Source organism: Anomaloglossus baeobatrachus, chromosome 6, assembly GCF_048569485.1.
Source record: "Anomaloglossus baeobatrachus isolate aAnoBae1 chromosome 6, aAnoBae1.hap1, whole genome shotgun sequence".
Classification (NCBI taxonomy): Eukaryota; Metazoa; Chordata; class Amphibia; order Anura; family Aromobatidae; genus Anomaloglossus; species Anomaloglossus baeobatrachus.
Genome location: NC_134358.1, coordinates 335,603,220 through 335,621,348, shown reverse-complemented (window position 1 = coordinate 335,621,348; position 18,129 = coordinate 335,603,220). Strand labels below are relative to the sequence as shown.

At 48.8% G+C, this 18,129-nt stretch overlaps 1 protein-coding gene across 2 annotated transcripts in view; it reads right to left on the bottom strand.

The window, feature by feature from the left end:
* STX17 (syntaxin 17) overlaps positions 1-18,129 on the bottom strand; it is a 241,054-nt gene that overhangs the window by 56,402 nt on the left and 166,523 nt on the right. For both annotated transcript variants that reach the window (XM_075314960.1, XM_075314961.1), the window contains one exon: positions 2,450-2,500. In XM_075314960.1, the coding sequence (XP_075171075.1) occupies positions 2,450-2,500 (51 nt within the window). The remainder of the gene's footprint in view (positions 1-2,449; positions 2,501-18,129) is intronic.

The window sequence follows — 18,129 nt, the reverse complement described above, 5'->3', positions numbered from 1 at the left end:
CACTGCGATGTGCGCTACCCCGGGTACGATGAACAATCTGACGTGCAATTGTAGAGACAGGTACGATGTGTATCCGATGAACGGATTTTCGTTCAATCGCAGTCGCACGTACCTGTCACACCCTGCAATGTACCTTACAATGCCGGATGTGCGTCACTTACGACGTGACCCCACCGACACATTGTAAGATATATTGCAGCGTGTAAAGCGGGCTTAAGTCTCTCTGATGTGTGAGATGTGACTTCTGACAGCATCAGCCATTACTGCAGTTTGTGTGTGAGCAGCAGAATTTAAAAAAGTCAAGTTTAATCTATCCACTCCTGGGATTGAACCCATGTACCAAACTCCAGAGACGACAACTTTACCACTCAGAATGAGAATCAGGACTAGAGCAGAATATTTGCTTGGTTAATCTCATAAGGCAAGAAAGAGAGCCATCCACTATGTCTTCACTGTATGGCTCTCTTTCTTGCCTTATGAGATTAACCAAGCAAATATTCTGCTCTAGTCCTGATTCTCATTCTGATGTGTGAGATGTGACTTTATCACACATCACCACTCACTGATCAGACTCAAACATCATTTGAATATGGCTGGAGGAGGTCAGTGGGAAAGACCAGAGCTCTGGGTTCTAGTTCCAATAGTGGAGGGTTTTTTTTTATATTTTTATTTGAAAGGATAATATTATGTGTGACAGAGATGCCTTACCATTAAGTTATAGGTTTATTATTTATAGGATTCCATATTTAGGTAATAATATATCATAAGAAAACAGTCAGGTATCAGAAGTCAGTGATTAGGTGTCAGTGATCAGGTGTCACTGATCAGTTCTCCGATGTCAGTGATCACATGTCAGGTGTCAGCGATCAGGTGCCAGTGATTAGGAGTCAGTGGTCAGGTGTCAGTGGTCAGGTGTCAGTGGTCAGGTGTCAGTGGTCAGGTGTCAGTGGTCAGGTGTCAGTGGTCAGGTGTCAGTGGTCAGGTGTCAGTGGTCAGGTGTCAGTGGTCAAACAAGGTATTTCTGATGTTTGACACTGATATATAATCATGTCCTAAAATGGACATTGTACAATAATATTACAATGTTGGCTACTTGTCAGTTGGTAGCTGAAGCCCTGAGAGGTCACCTTCAGATATGTCAGTTATAATCACACACAGTTAAGGAGGGAGATTAGGAGAGCAGAGAGCATCCATTACACATCACACTGGTAACTCCCTCTTTTATTTAAAATAAGCATTCATGTACTTTCTCTGTATCTGTTTTAAAAATTTAATAAAACATTCAGTTATAAAAAAAAATAAGCTCTGGTGTCAGAATATCATGCAGATCAGTGTCCTTATAAGAAAAACATAGATTTCTTTGACATAAGACATCAGATTGTACACATCAAGGTATCATTTTATTTAGCTTCCATAGACCTACATGTCCATATGGACAACGTAGGAGGGTTGATTCTACTGACAGATTTCCATTAAGCTTAAGGCCCAGTCACACTAAACAACTTACCAGCGATCCCAACAACGATACAACCTGATAGGGATCGCTGGTAAGTTGCTAGGAGGTCGCTGGTGAGATGTCACACTAAGCGACGCTCCAGCGATCCCACCAGCAACCTGACCTGGCAGGGATCGCTGGAGCGTCGCTACACGTGGAAGCATGCTGCACTTGGTAACTAAGGTAAATATCGGGTAACCAACCCAATATTTACCTTGGTTACCAGCGCACACCGCTTAGCGCTGGCTCCCTGCACACCTAGCCACAGTACACATCGGGTTAATTACCCGATGTGTACTCTGCTACGTGTGCAGGCAGCAGGGAGCCGGCTTCTGCGGACGCTGGTAACCACGGTAAACATCGGGTAACCAAGAAGCCCTTCTCTTGGTTACCCGATATTTACCTTCGTTACCAGCGTCCGCCGCTCTCACACTGCCAGTGCCGGCTCCCTGTTCCCTGCACTCCTTGCCACAGTACACATCGGGTTAATTACCCGATGTGTACTCCAGCTACGTGTGCAGGGAGCAGGGAGCCGGCACTGACAGCTGAGAGTGGCGGACGCTGGTAACGAAAGTAAATATCGGTTAACCAAGGAAAGGGCTTCTTGGTTACCCGATGTTTACCGTCAGCAGAAGCCGGCTCCCTGCTCACTGCACATTTAGTTGTTGCTCTGTCGCTGTCACACACAGCGATGTGTGCTTCACAGCGGGAGAGCAACAACTAAAAAATGGTCCAGGACATTCAGAAACAACCAACGACCTCACAGCAGGGGCCAGGTTTTTGCTGGATGTCACACACAGCAACATCGCTAGCAAGTTGTGCCTCAGCAGCGATGTTGCTAGCGATGTTGCTTAGTGTGACGGTACCTTTAGGTTCCAGAGCTGCAAAGTAACACTGCTAACCACTTCAACACCACTAAGTTCATGTATATTGTAAACTAAAACATATACTTACATGTACCAGATTGGAAAATTCATTTATAATATCATTCAAATCCAATAAATCCTAGTAAAGTGAAAAATAATTATTAATATTAAATGGAAAAACAAGCAACAACAAATAAAAAATGTGAGCTGGTGATATAAATATTCATCTGGTAAATAAGTCCCTGAGAAGGTCTACAACTTTTACCTTTTACTCCATACTGTTGCTCACTGATTGGCGAGCCAGAAAAAATATTACATATGCCCTTGAAATAAAAAGAAAAAAAACCAAACTTGTTTATTACAGGCTAGGATCCTTTCTACAAAACTCACCCCCAGGTTATCAAATATTAAATATACAGTTGAATGAGACGTTTACATACACTATCTAAAAAGACACATATGCATGTTTTTCTCACTATCATGAAATCAGAACAAACCTTTCCCGTTTTAGGTCAATTAGAAACCAAAACTATTTATATTTGACAAATGACAGAATAATGAGAGAGAGAAAACATTTTAAGGCATTTTTATTACTTTCTCGAAAGTCAAAAGTTTACATACACTAAAGGGTGCTTTACACGCTGCGACATCGCTAGCGAAAGCTAGCGATGTCGTGCACGATAGCACTCGCACCCGTCGTTCGTGCGACATTTGGTGATCGCTGCCGTAGCGAACATTATCGCTACGGCAGCGTCACACGCACATACCTTTTCAGCGACGACGCTATGACCGCCGAACAATCCCTCCTTCAAGGAGGAGGTGTGTTCGGCGTTATAGAGACCTCACTGCGGCGTCACTAAGCGGCCGCCCAATAGCAGAGGAGGGGCAGAGATGAGCGGCCAGAACATGCCGCCCACCTCCTTCCTTCCTTATTGCCGGTGGACGCAGGTAAGGAGATGTTCGTCGTTCCTGTGTCACACATAGCGATGGGTGATGCCGCAGGAACGACGAACAACATTGTACCTGCAGCAGCAACGATATTATGAAAAGGAGCGACGTGTCAACAATCAACGATTTTTGACGCTTTTGCGATCGTTGATCGTCGCTCCTTGGTGTCACACTCTGCGATGTCGCTAACGGCGCCGGATGTGTGTCACTAACGACGTGACCCCGACGATATATCGTTAGCGATGTCGCAGCGTGTAAAGCACCCTTAAGAGTATGATACCTTTCAACAATATGAAACAGCATATACAGTGTGTCCACCCATATCCTATCCACCATCATTAACTTGAGAACGGCGGCAGCTATAGGCATAAAAGTGGTTTTTAGGTATAGTAAAGTAACCATGCGCTATGCAATAAAACCACCTATAGCGCCACCTTTTTCTCTGTTTTTGCACTTTTTATATGATGCATGCCATTTTCAGATCGTGCTGGCTCCTTTTTCTCTGGTGGAAAACAACGGAGTTAGCATTTTTATCTCGAAAACGGAATGAGATGGAGAGAAAAAGTGAATTAAAAAATTGTAGGGCATCATCAATTCAATACGAATCAACACCTTGCATACAGAAATGCTATGATATGAAATTCATGATGCCCCTGAAAACATTGAATGCTGGTTACGCATATGGCGCTCTTTTAACTTTGATACTCAAAGTGGCCACCGTCAGCTGCAATGAATATCTGTACTCTGGACAGCATACTGTATCTTGCTGTACGTTGTCAATATGGTAGGTGACATGTTTGCACAAGCATCTGTAATACGTCGTCGTGGGTCCTGCAATGTTGGTGGAGGGGTCGCATACACCTGCTGTTTGATGTGACCTCACAGAAAGAAGTCCAATGGGGTCAGGTCAGGTGAGCGTGGAGGTCAATCCATGCAGCCACCATACCAAATGACTTGTAGGAAGGTCTCCATGAGGTATCGCTTCACATCCGCAGCCTTGTGAGTTTTACACGTTCTAATCATAGCATTTCTGTATGCAAGGTGTCGATTCGAATTGAATTGATGATGCCCTACAACTTTGGAATTCACTTTTTTTCTCTACCTCGCTCCGTTTTTGAGATAAAAATGCTAACTCCGTTGTTTTCGACCAGGTGGCGCTATAGTTGGTTTCATTGCGTAGCGCATGGATACTTTACTATACCTAGATACCACTTCTATGCCTATAGCTGCCGCCGTTCTCAAGTTAATGACGGTGGACAAGATATGGGTGGGCACACTATATGATGATGTTATGTCTTTGGAAGCTTCTGATAGGTTTAATGGCAACATCTGAGTTAATTAGAGATGCACCTGTGGATGTAACATAAGTCAAAAGAAATCAGTCAAGATTTCAGGAAGACAATTGTGGATTTGCACAAGTCTGGTTCATCCTTGGGTGCAATTTCCAGATGAAGAAGTAAATATAGTTCAGCTCACCACATTCCTGACGTCTAACCTTCTGACGCCCTGGAAGCACGAGATCCCGCTGCTTTTGTCAGTGTGCTTTAGATAAATGGAAAAGTGAAAAGGATCCAGCTTCCAGAAAAATATTCCAAGGTGCTCCTTGCTGGTTGTGACTCCTGTTTATTTCATGTGAGAATTACAAGTTTGAATTGCTTGATTTATTAAAAAAAAAGTGGATTTTATTAGAATATTTTTCCAGAAGCTGGATCCTTTTTCCTTTGCAATTTCCAGATACCTGAAGGTGCCTCACTGATCTGTACAAACAATTATAGGCAAGTACAAACAAGATGGGAATGCCCAGCCATCATACCGCTCAAGATGGAGAGGGGTTCTGTGAACCAGACATGTGCATATCAACCCAAGAACAAAATCAAAAGACCTTTTGAAGATGCTGGCGGAACCTAGTAAGAGTATGTCATACAAAGTGACACGAGTACTGTATCAACATGGGCTGATAGACCACTCTGGCAGGAAGAAGCCATTTCTCGAAAAGAAACATAAAAAAGCCAGATTTAATGTTTGTAAATGCACACAGGAACAAAGACCAGTTTTGGAAACATGTCCTGTAGTCTGACGAAACTAAAATGTAACTGTTTTTCCATAATGACCATCGTTACGTATGGAGGAAAAAGGGAGAAGCTTTAAAGCCTAACAACACCATCCCAACTGTGAAACACGGAGATGGCAGCATCATATTGTGGGGTTGTTTTGCTGCAGAAGGGACTGGTGCACTTCACAAAATAGATGACATCATGAGGAAAGTAGGATTTTTGTGTACTCACCGTAAAATCTCTTTCTCTGAGTCTTCACTGGGGGACACAGGACCATGGGTTCTGCTGCTGTCACTAGGAGGCTGACACTAAGTAAACATAAAAAGTTAGCTCCTCCCTAGCAGTATACACCCCGAGCCGGAGGCGGGCTCAGATCAGTTTGGTGCACAAGCAGTAGGAGGAGTACCAGAATCACCATACATAAAACAAGTTGAAACTAAAATAATGCAGCCGTGCGAACAAGAGGTCTATGAACATAAGACCGCTGAAAATAGAATGGCAAATGCAATTAAACAACCAAAAAACCAAGCAGGGTGGGTGCTGTCCCCCCCAATGAAGACTCAGAGAAAGGGATTTTACGGTGAGTACACAAAAATCCTACTTTCTCTATCGTTTCATTGGGGGACACAGGACCATGGGACGTCCAAAAGCAGTCCCTGGGTGGGAATACCGAAGCCCGCAGATAGGAAGAAAACAACAACCTCCCTCGGCGGGCTTGTACTATAATTGAATGCTGTCACCCTATTACAGGTGTGCAACTGCTGCCTGCAAGACCTTTCTCCCAAAACTAGCATCTGCCGATGCTTGGGTGTGAACCTGGTAGAACCTAGTAAAAGGTATGCAGGCTAGACCAGGTGGCAGCCTTGCAGACCTGGTCGGCCGACGCCTGATGCCTAATCGCCCAAGAGGCTCCCACTGCACGGGTAGAGTGCGCCCTTACCCCCCGCGGCGGAGACTTGTCCCGAATCCGATAGGCCTCTGATATGGCAGAACGGATCCATCTGGCAATTGTGGCTTTGGATGCCGATTCACCCCTCTTGGGACCAGAAGGAAGGACAAACAGACCATCCGACTTACGGAACGGCGCGGTTCTGGAGACATAAATTCTAAGGGCGCGCACCAGGTCCAGGGTGTGCAAGGACCTCTCCAAGCTCTGAGAGGGGCCAGGACAGAAGGACGGAAGAACGATTTCTTCGTTAAGATGGAACGGGGAGACCACCTTTGGGAGAAAGGCGGGATCTGGCCGGAGAACCGCTTTGTCCTGGTGAAAAATCAAAAAGGGAGCACGACAAGAGAGAGCTGCCAGCTCTGACGTCCTGCGAATAGAAGTGATGGCAACGAGGAACACCACCTTCCAAGACAGGTGAGAAAGGGAAGAATCCCGCAAGGGCTCGAATGGGGGACCCTGAAGCGACCCTAGGACTAGATTAAGGTCCCACGGTTCTAGAGGCCGATGATACGGCGGGGCCAGGTGGGCCACTCCCTGGATGAAGGTCTTAACCTGTGGACGAGAGGCCAGTGACTTCTGAAACAGGATTGACAACGCCGATACCTGGCCCTTTAGTGTTGCGAGCGAGAGACCCGCATCTAGGCCTGACTGCAAGAATGCCAATAGGGAAGGAAGGGAGAAGGCGAGAGGAGAAGAAATACTGTGCTCTTCACACCACCTGAAGAAGACCTTCCAGGTGCGGTAGTATATTCTTGATGAAGATGGCTTCCTGGCCCTAATCATTGTCTGTATCACTCTTGAAGAAAAACCAGCCTGAGCTAGAACCCAGGATTCAATGGCCAGGCCGTCAAATTTAGGACCTGTGAGCTCTGATGGAAAAGAGGTCCCTGCTGCAGGAGATCTGGACGGTCTGGAAGACGCCAGGGAGCGTCTGCGAGGAGCTGAGTGAGTTCCGCGAACCATGCTCGCCTGGGCCAGTCCGGAGCCACTAGGATGACTGGTATTCCTTCTGCCTTGATCTTCTTGAGGACCCTCGGGATCAGAGGGAGCGGAGGGAAGATGTACGGGAGACTGAACTGGCTCCATGACAGGGTGAGAGCGTCGACTCCTAAAGCCAAGCGGTCGCGGCACCGCGCTACAAATTGCGGAACCTGACAGTTGAACCGGGAGGCCATTAGGTCCACATCCGGAACTCCCCATCTGTCGCAGATCTGGTTGAAGACTTGGGACCATTCTCCTGAGGTGAGGCCTTCCCTGCTGAGGAAGTCCGCTGCCCAATTGTCCACGCCTGGGATGTGTACCGCTGAGATCAGGGAGTGATTACACTCGGCCCAGTGCAAAATCTTCTTGACTTCTCGCATCGCCCCGACACTTCTTGTGCCACCTTGGTGGTTGATGTACGCCACCGCCGTCGCATTGTCCGACTGGATCCTGACCGGGCAACCCTGTACTAGGTGCCGAAACTGCTGCAAGGCTAGCCGGATGGCTCTTATCTCCAGAATGTTGATCGGGAGACAACTCTCCCGCGGTGTCCATCGGCCTTGCGCTGTGTGATGCCGAAACACTGCCCCCCAGCCCTGGAGACTGGCGTCGGTGGTCACTATCTTCCATTGGAGCGGGAGGAAAGACCTTCCTGACGCGAGGTTGCGTTGATTGAGCCACCAACGGAGGGAGTGGCGGGTCTCCGGCGAAAGATGAAACCTGCGGTCCAGAGAAAAGGGAGATCTGTCCCACTTCTTCAGCAAGGCCAGCTGGAGGGGCCAGAGGTGGAACTGTGCAAAGGGTACCGATTCCATCGCCGCCACCATACGACCGAGGACTCGCATGCCGAACCTGATGGAAACTTGGCGCTGACGCCGGAGAGCGCGGAGGCCTCGTTGCAGGGAAGACATCTTCTCCTGTGTGAGGAAAACTCGCCCTTGGGTGGTATCGAATACCGTGCCTAAAAAGGTGATCCGACGGGCCGGGGTCAGAGAGGACTTCTTCCGATTGATCAGCCACCCTAACCGTGAAAGGGTGTCGATCGTGACCTGAACCCCAAGACGACAGTCCTCGAAAGAAGAACCTTTTATCAACATATCGTCCAAGTACGGGACGACCATAACACCCCTGGAATGTAGGACGGACATGGCAGCCGCCATGATCTTCGTAAAGACCCTGGGGCAGATGCGAGGCCGAAAGGAAGAGCCGTGAACTGGAAGTGATCTTCCGCTATCGCAAAGCGGAGGAACTGTTGGTGAGAGGTGGCTATAGGGACGTGAAGATAGGCGTCTTGAATATCCAGCGATGCCAGGAATTCGCCGACCTCCATGGACGCGATCACGGACCGGAGTGACTCCATTCGAAACGGCCAAGGCCTCACCGACCTGTTTAGAAGCTTTAGGTCGAGGACGGGGAGGACAGAGCCGTCCTTCTTGGGGACCACGAAAAGGTTGGAATAGAACCCCTTGAAACGTTCTGCGGGAGGGACTGGTACCACGACTCCGGCTCGGAGCAGGGAGTCTATGGAGTGAAAGAACGCGCGAGCCCGCGCGGGAGACTCGGGAGGGCTAGATAGGAAAAAACGTCTCGGTGGCTTTGACTCGAATTCTATTTTGTAGCCTGATGTGATGATCTCTCTGACCCAGGCATCGGCGGTCAGGGGGATCCACACATGCTGGAAACGAGACAGACGCCCTCCCACGAGTCTGTTGCGCGCCGACCGCGAGTCACTTGGAGGAACGTCGGCGGTAACCGGAAGAGGATTTCGTGGACTGGCAGGGACGTGAACGCCAGGCGGGATTGGTCTTGAATGATGGGGTCCTCCTGTCTCTCGGAGGAGAGCGGCTTTTTCGCGGCTGGGGAGTGGAGTTGAAGCTGCGAAAGGGCCGGAAACGAGCGGTGGGGCGCCGATTCTGGAAGCGCTTGGGGCGCAATTGGGGGAGAGATGTACTCTTTCCTCCCGTTGCATCGGAGATCAACTGGTCCAGCTTATCTCCGAAAAGACGTTCCCCTAGGAAGGGCAGGGAAGTTAGTGACTTCTTAGAGGCCGCATCCGCGTTCCAGGACCGGAGCCAGAGGGCTCGACGGATGGCCACATTGTTGCTGGCGGCCTGGGCCGCGCAATTTGCAGACGCCAGGGCTGCATTGAGCAGGTACTCACCCGCGAGGGAAATCTGCAAGGCGATGAGGACCAGGTCCGGATTGGCAGGAATGGCGCGGAGACCGCAGCGTAGCGTGTCCGCCCAGGACATCAGAGCCTTCGCAACCCAAACCGAGGCAAAGGCCGGTGAGAGGGATGTGCCCGCTGCCTCGAAGGCGGAACGGGCCAACCTGTCAATAGTACGGTCCGTGGGGTCCTTGAGAGACGTACCGTTAGTGAGTGGAAGGACTGTGTGAGAAGACAGGCGGGAGATTGGGGGGTCGACCACAGGGGAGCCTACCCAATCCTTTCGAAGACCCTCAGGAAAGGGATAATGCAAATCAATGGACTTACCGCTGGTAAATACCTTGTCCGGCTGTTGCCTGTGGCTGCGCAGTAACTCAGCGAATTCTGGATGTCCGCTGAATGCGCTCTGGGCCCGCTTCATCCGCTTAAACGAGACCTGGGTGCTCTGAGAGGAGACGGGGTCCACCTGTACCTTTAGGGTCTGGTTTACTGCTTCTATCAGGCTATTCACCATGCGCCGAATATCAGCCGCCTGCTCTGAGTCCAGCAGGGGTGCTGCATCGGAATCATCATCGGAGCGGTCAGAAGACTCCCTGGAGGAATGATGGTCTGGACCTGGGGATGAAGGTGAAACCTGGGAAGAGGCTGAAGACGAGACCTGGCGGGTCCGCTTCTGAGCAGCAGAGGAGGTCCCTGCAACGGGGCTCACCTGCTCCGGAGGCGATTGCGTCGGGTCTGCGGGAATCTGGACGAGCGACGGCAGCAGGCGCAGTGCTTGCGTGATGGTCCGAGAAGCCTCAGAGAGGGAATCTACGGACTGGGACAGGGACGCTAGCCAGTCGGGGGGGGCGGGACGCAGGGCCCTGCAGCATCTGGCGCTGTGGCGTCTGCGGTATCAGAAGCGTCGGCCGCGGAGTCCTGCGGAGGCTGCGCGTCTGTAGAACAGACGGAGCATAGTGGGGCGTCCTGGCCCTGGGAAAATTTGGTCTTGCAGGAGGAGCATGCAAAAAATAAGGCAAAGGGGGCCTGTTTGGGTCGGGTGGACTTAGCATTAGGCATGGTGAAAACAAGTACTCTCCCTGGTGGCTGCTAGGAAGGAGACAGGAGAGGGTTAACTCGTCCCTAAACTCAGAGAACGCTACCTAGTGAGGGCTACTCCTTAGGAGCAGAGCTTACCCAGGTCCTGCGTGCTGCCCACCAGTCCAGAAGAGGGAGTCCAGGAGTGAGCTGGCCAGAAGAGTGAGAATGCCGGCGCGCTGCAGCCTCAGGGGACCAGAGACAGGCTAAAATGGCGAGGGGACGCTGGAAGAGGCTGGGGGAGGAGCAGCATTCCGGCGCGAAAAACCGGAGGATCCACAGCCCCCACCATAAGCCAGGAGGCTGAGCGGTGGGAGGAAACTGGGCCAGACGACCGGCGGCCAATAGCGCTGCAGCGGGGGCGTGGCTAGGACGCAGGAGCGACTAGGCCGAGACCGGGGCCTAAATTTATGGAGAGGGCCGGGGGAAGGTGCAGGAGAGGTCGGTCCTACCTGTAATCGGCGGCGCCGGCCCAGCGACGGATGCGGTGCAGGCAGGGCGCCCTGCCCCTGCCTGTGTACAGTGCTACTCGTCCAGGAAGACTCCGGGGGAGAGCGTGCTGAGGCAGGGAAGTGGACATCATGATGGGGGAAGCAGCCCCCCAGCAGGAGAAGGCAGCGTGACAGGGCCCCATCGATTCACATGCGCTGCGGAGGTCCCATCCCTGCTGTACTCCCCTGTACGCCCTTTGGGGTGATACCGCAGGGCGAATCAGGGGTGCCCACAACAACCTGCCCACACGCGCAACCCCGGGAGTGGTACCACGGGGATGGACGGGGGAGAGGGCCTGAAATCTCAAGCCCCTGCGACCCTGGGGAGTGGTACCCACAGGGCTGCGGAGGATGAGTGAAGCGAATACCTGCAGAGAAAAAGAAGACAGGTATGAGAGCGATGAGCGGCGCCGAAATAAAAGAAAAAAGCGCAAAAACATACATGGCTGAGGAGAGCCGAGACGGCCCACATCAGCCTCCTACGACACTAAGCTAAAACTGATCTGAGCCCGCCTCCGGCTCGGGGTGTATACTGCTAGGGAGGAGCTAACTTTTTATGTTTACTTAGTGTCAGCCTCCTAGTGACAGCAGCATAACCCATGGTCCTGTGTCCCCCAATGAAACGATAGAGAAAGAAGATTATGTGGTAATACTGAAGCAACATCTCAAGACATCAGCCAGGAACTTAAAGCTTGGGCAGAAATGGACAAATGAGCAATGACCTGAAACATACTGCCAAACTGGTTACAAAATGGCTTAAGTATAACAAAGTTAATGTTTTCCAGTAGCCATCACAAAACCTTAATCTCAATCCTATTGAAAATGTATGGGAAAAGCTGAAAAGACAGATGCAAGCAAGGCGACCTACAAACATGGCTCATCATGGAAACATCCACAGGTTTCCCACAGCTGCTCGCCGGAATCCGCAGCTATTTTTAGCTGCGGTAGTACAGCAAAATAGCTGCGGTAAACCTGCGGGCATTCGTGCGACTTACCTGCAGAAGTCCCGGCCTCTATCTCCATAGTGGAGGGCCGGGATTTCCGCAGGTAATGCCACAGAAATAATTGACATGCAATTACGTGCGGCTGCGGGACATCCGCAGCATATTCCGCAGCCGCACGTATCCGCAGCATGGACACAGCACTCCCCATGTCCCATAGGATAACATGGGGAGTGTCTGTACATGCTGAAACCTGCGGATTTATCTGGAAAATCCAGAAAATCCGCAAATTTTCTGCAGATAAATCCGCAGGTTTAATTTCCTGTGGACACATAGCCTTAGACCAATCAGACTGTGGAATGCCCTACTTCGAGATATTATAATGGCAGACACTATAACCGCTTTTAAAAAAGGGCTGAATGATATCTTCAGTACACATAACATTGTAGGTTATAGATAGTTTAGCAACAAAAAAGTATAATTGGTGGAGGAATGTTGAACTAGATAGACTTAGGTCTTTTTTCAATCTATGTAATTGTTTAACTATGTAATTGCATTTGTATTTGGCACCCAGTTAGCGGATACCCCTAAATAAAATCATAAGTGACCAAATACATCCAGAAATCACCAAATTAGTAAATTGAGTTCAACTGTGTGTAACGTATCCTCAGTATAACTACAGCTGACCTGTGAAGGCCTCAGAGGTTTGGTTGAGAACATGAGGGATCAAACAGCATCATGAAAAACCAAGGAACACGCAAGACGGGTAAGGGATAAAGTTGTGAAGAAAAGTAAAGCAGAGTTTAGTTATAGAAAAAAAAAACAAGCTCTGAACATTTCACGGAGCTCTGTTCAATACATCATTCAAAAATGGAGGGAGATTGGCACAATTGCAAACCAACCAAAACATTGCTGTACACCTAAACTGACATCAAAAGTAAGTAGAGTGGTAATTAAAAAAAGCAGCTAAGAGGCTGTTACGAATTGGCACCGCCATAGCTGCAAGCAGCCTGCTGCGGTTCCAGTTGCGCCCAGGCGCCAGCTGCCATTTTTGGCCGTGCCTCGGGTTGTCCAGCTGACTGCTTCCTCCTCCACGTCTAAATGTGAAGCGGCTAGTGCGCATTTGCGTGCTGATTTACCCCAGCCTGATCCAAAGTCGAGTGTTTCGCCTAGTGAGCATGCTCAGCCTGACTGTGCCATTCATGAGGCTGAGTCCTCAGTTCAGGCTACTGAGCATGCTCCTATACTTAGTGCGAAAAGCCTCTTTGCACAGGTACTTGAACATCGTGCCATGTCTAAGTCCTGTGTTGTGCCTACTGAGCATACCCGGGCAGATAGTCTGATTCCTGAGACTGTTGTTCAGGCTACTGAGCATGCGCAGGCACTTAGTGCATCAGAGGCTAGGTCCGGTAAGGACCTCACTGGGCATATCCGTGAGGTGGCAGACTCTGATAGGCCGACACACATCAGGTGTCCTGATGGTGTGACCACTCCGGACTGGCTTGCGGAGGCCCTGCCCCTATGACACAGCACCTCACCATTGGTCGTCAGACGATGACTGGTGAGGTGTTTGGGGTGTGGCAGCCATGAAGTCATCAGTGATGTGGCAGTTCCGGATAGGTCGCTGGTGATGTCGCTGATGACGTGGCACTCCGCTATTGGACCCTGGAAGTGCCATAAAATTCTGTGAAGCCTCCGGGGTTCAAAGTTCTCACCAAACATCTAGATAAATTCCTTGACAGGGCTAGTCTCCAAAATGGGATCACATGTGGTGGAGCTCCACTATATAGGCATGGGGGTCTCCAAATGCAACATGGCATCTGATAATGATTCCAGCCAATTTTACAGTCAAATGGCACTCCTTTCTTTTAAGCCCTGCCATGAGCACAAACAGTTGATTTCCACCACATATGAAGTATCTGCGTATTCCGGAAAAATTACACAATACAATTTATGGTGCATTTTTTATTGATACCCTTGAGTTAAAAAAGCTATCTGGTTGAAGTAACAATTTTGTAAAAAAAAGGTATTTTATTATTTTCATGCCTCAATGTTCTAAAATTTTGTGAAGCACCCAGGGATTCAGGGTACTTACCAAACATCTAGATAAATTCCTTGAGGGGTCTAGCTTCCAACATGGGGTCACTTGTGGGGGGCTTCTGCTGTTTAGGTACCCTAGGGGCCCTACAAATGCAACATGGTACCCGCAATCTTTTTCAGTCAAATTTGCTTTCCAAAATTCAAATATTGCTCCTTCCATTCCGAGCCCTCCCATTTGTCCAAACAGAAGTTTCTGACTACATGTGGAGTATAAATGCGCTCATAAGAAAGTGGGTAACAAACCATGGGGTCCAGTTTTTGGTGTTACCTCGTGAAAAATTGACAAATTTGGTGCTAAAGCAACATTTTTGTGAAAAAAAATGAAACATTTTCAGTGATGGCCTTGTGTTATCAACTTCTGTGAACTACCTGTGGGTTCAAAATACTCACTATACCCTTAAATAAAATCCTTGAGGGGTCTTGTTTCCAAAATAGGGTCCCTTGTGGGAAGTTTCAGCTGTTTAGGTAAGGGCCTGGCAAATGCAACATGGTGTCCACAATCTATTTCAGCCAAATGTGTGTTCCATAATTCAAATATTGCTCATTCTGTTCCGGGTCCTCCCATTTCTCCAAACAGAGGTTTCTGACCACATGTGGGCTATAAGCCCACTAAGAAAAAACTGGGTAACACATTTAGGGGTCTATATTGTTGTGTTATTTTTTTCTTCAAGTGAATAAATTGGGGCTAGAGCAACATTTTTAGGTAAAATTATCATTTTAGTTTTTTTTCATTCCACATCGCTTTAGTTCCTGTGAAGCACCTGAAGGATTAATAAACTTCTTGGGTATGGTTTTGAGTACTTTAAGAGATATAGTTTTTAGAATGGTGTCAATTTTTGGTATTTTCTGTCACCCCGGACTCTTAAAGTCATTTCAAATGTGATGTGATCCCTACAAATATGGTTGGGTAAATTTTGTGGAAAAAATTGAAAATTGCTGATGAAATTTGAACCTTTTTAACTTCCTAACCCCAAAAAATGTTGTTTCAAAAATTACACTGATGTAAAGTAGACATGTGGGAAATGTAATTTATTAACTATTTTGTGTGACATAACTCTCTGGTAGAGTTGAGCGCGGTTCGCGGTTCGTGGTTCTCCAGTTCGCGGTTCGAGTGATTTTGGGGGCTGTTCTAGATCGAACTAGAACTCGAGATTTTGCTAAAGCTCGATAGTTCTAGTTACGTTCGAGAACGGTTCTAGCAGCAAAAAGCCAAGCTAATTACTAGCTGGCTTTCCGCTGTAATAGTGTAAGTCACTCTGTGACTCACACTATTATGAAATTTCAGCGTATAGTGTGCGGGAACATCGCATTCAGATCACTGCTGCTGGGATAATTTTTTTTTTTTTCCTTGTCTTCCTTCCCTAAGCGCGCGCGTGTAGTGGGGCAGGCCAGCATGTCAGCCAATCCCAGACACACACACACAGCTAAGTGGACTTCTAGCCAGAGAAGCAACGGCATGTGTGATAGGATGTCCATGTCACATGTCCCTGCATTATAAATACGGGCATCTGCCCATCTGGACGCCATTATCTGCCTTCTGCGTCTGGGTGTCACTCACCGCTGGCGTAGCTCCTGTCTCCGATACTGCTGTGTACGCTCTATACACAGCGCTATACAGAATAGGGATAGAAGTTTCTTTCAGCTCTTGTAAGGGCTAATTACAGCAGGCTCAGAACCATAGGTGACAGTCAGGTCCGTGGAAACAGATTTTAACAGCTACACAAGATAACAGCGTCTGTGTAGCTAAGGTCAGGGACTTCCTCGTTGCATTTCCCCATTAGGAGGGATATAAAGTCAGGCTTCCTTTCCTCTACCCAGACCCACAACCCTGCCACTGTACCCTCCTGCCCTTTGCACACTCAAGCTCATTGTTACTAAGCCATTATACTAGCAAACACTGAGGAAACTTAGTGGCATCCTAAAAGTGGCTGTTGGACTTCCATTATTGTCCCACTGGTGCAAATCTATTTGCAGCACCTCTTCATTGCACACTCAAGCTCATTTTTACTAAGCTATTATATTAGCAAACTGTGCTGCCATTTTAAGGGCCATTGTTTCATTGTCCGGGATAGTTATTGTTGTCTATTCTGCTGTCAATAAAGGTAGACCACCGCTGCAATCTACACCACCTCTCAATTTTTACTACCACATTTTAAGTGCACAATCTTGTCGCAATCAAAATGAGTGGCAAAATGACAGATGCTGGTGGAAAGGGGAAGAGGCGTGTTGGAAAAGGCAAAAAAGGGTTTGTCCGTGGGGAAGGTGGCAAAGCTCCATTAACATCTGCTGAAGATAACCATCTTCCAGCAAAAGTAAGATGTCTACTACTTACCGTGGACAATCCGATGTGCTCCCTTTTTTACGGACACAAACAACTGGAACAAAGGTAGATGATGGCCAAAAAAGGAAAATGCTTGAATGGATCTCAAGTGGTCCAACAAGTGCCCTCTCCGCCACCTTAACTACCGGATCCAAAAAACACCAGTCCTCTGAGTTGTCATCCCAATCACACTTGCTTTCTCCCAGCTCTGAAGTCTCCATCCGCCATGCACAGTATGGTGGAACTGAGATAGCTGAGTCTGCAGAGCTGTTCAGTCACACTATAGCCTGGGAATCAGAGGTCTGCTCCCAAGCTACAGTGAGTACAGACCAGGAAATGGTCTGCAGTGATGCCCAGAACCTTTGTGACTCTGATTCAGGCCGTGAGGACCACGTTTCTGAGCATAATGCTGACCCTTTCACAAACTGTAACACCTGTTGTTATAGACAATGAGGAACATACTGATGACGATGAGACGCAGATACCAGATTGGGATGACAACTTAAATATTCGGTCAGGGCAAGAAGAGGCTCGGTCTGAGGGTGAAAGGAGTGCAAATACAACAATTGATGAGGAAATTCTAGATCCCACCTACTGTCAACCCACAGTCAGGCACTCGAGGAGGTCAACAGAGGCGTTGGAGGAGGATGCAACTGACGACGAAGTTACCTTGCGCCTTCCTGGACAGAGTCGGAGCACTGGTAGCACTTCTACAACTGCATCCTCAGCCACCACTCTGCCTCTGAGCACTAGTCGGGGTGGATCAGCAGGTCGCATGCCCTCTAAGCCTTGCCTAGCCTGGTCCTTTTTTGACATAGCAAAAGATCGCCCAAATTATGTGATCTGTAAAATTTGTCGTGATTCTGTTAGTAGAGGGTAAAACCTCAGCAGTTTGACAACTTCTTCCATGAATCGTCACATGAATAAATATCATATGTCCCAGTGGGAAGCTCACCGTGGTGCAATGCGGCCTAGCGGAGCAAACCATCCACCGCCTGCCCCTTCCAGTGCATTCGCGCGCTCTTCATCTTCTAGGACTGTGGGGACAGCTGTCACACCTGGTTTTCCACGCACAACTTCCATCACTGTAACCGCAACTGGCAGTTTGCTTGGTAGGTCGTCAGTTGGTTTGGAAGGGGAAACAAGTGAGTGTGTACAACTCTCTCAGACATCGATAGCACCAACGTTGGATGAAGGCAACATCATGTCTACGCCTGCACATTCCTCACAAACCTGCTTTTTTCCCAGGGACACCCTACTCAACACCGTCTACACACAGCAGCCAGATCTCTGTCCCTCAGATGTGGACAAATAAAAGGCCATTTCCTGCGACCCATGACAAAGCTGAGAGGTTGACTTTATCCCTCTGTAAGCTCTTGGCTACCGAAATGCTGCCTTTGCGCCTGGTGGACACACAGGATTTTAGAGACCTTATTTCTGTCGCTGTGCCCCAGTACCAGATGCCCAGTCGCCACTACTTCTCTAAGAAAGGTGTGCCTGCGCTACACCAGCATGTCGCACACAACATCACCGCTTCCTTGAGAAACTCTGTGTGTGAACGGGTGCATTTCACCACCGATACTTGGACTAGTAAGCATGGACAGGGACGTTACATGTCGCTGACTGGGCACTGGGTAACTATGGTGATAGATGGTGAAGGGTCTGCTGCACAAGTCTTGCCGTCCCCACGACTTGTGTGTCAATCCTCTGTCTGTCCAAGTTCCGCCACTGCTTCTGCCT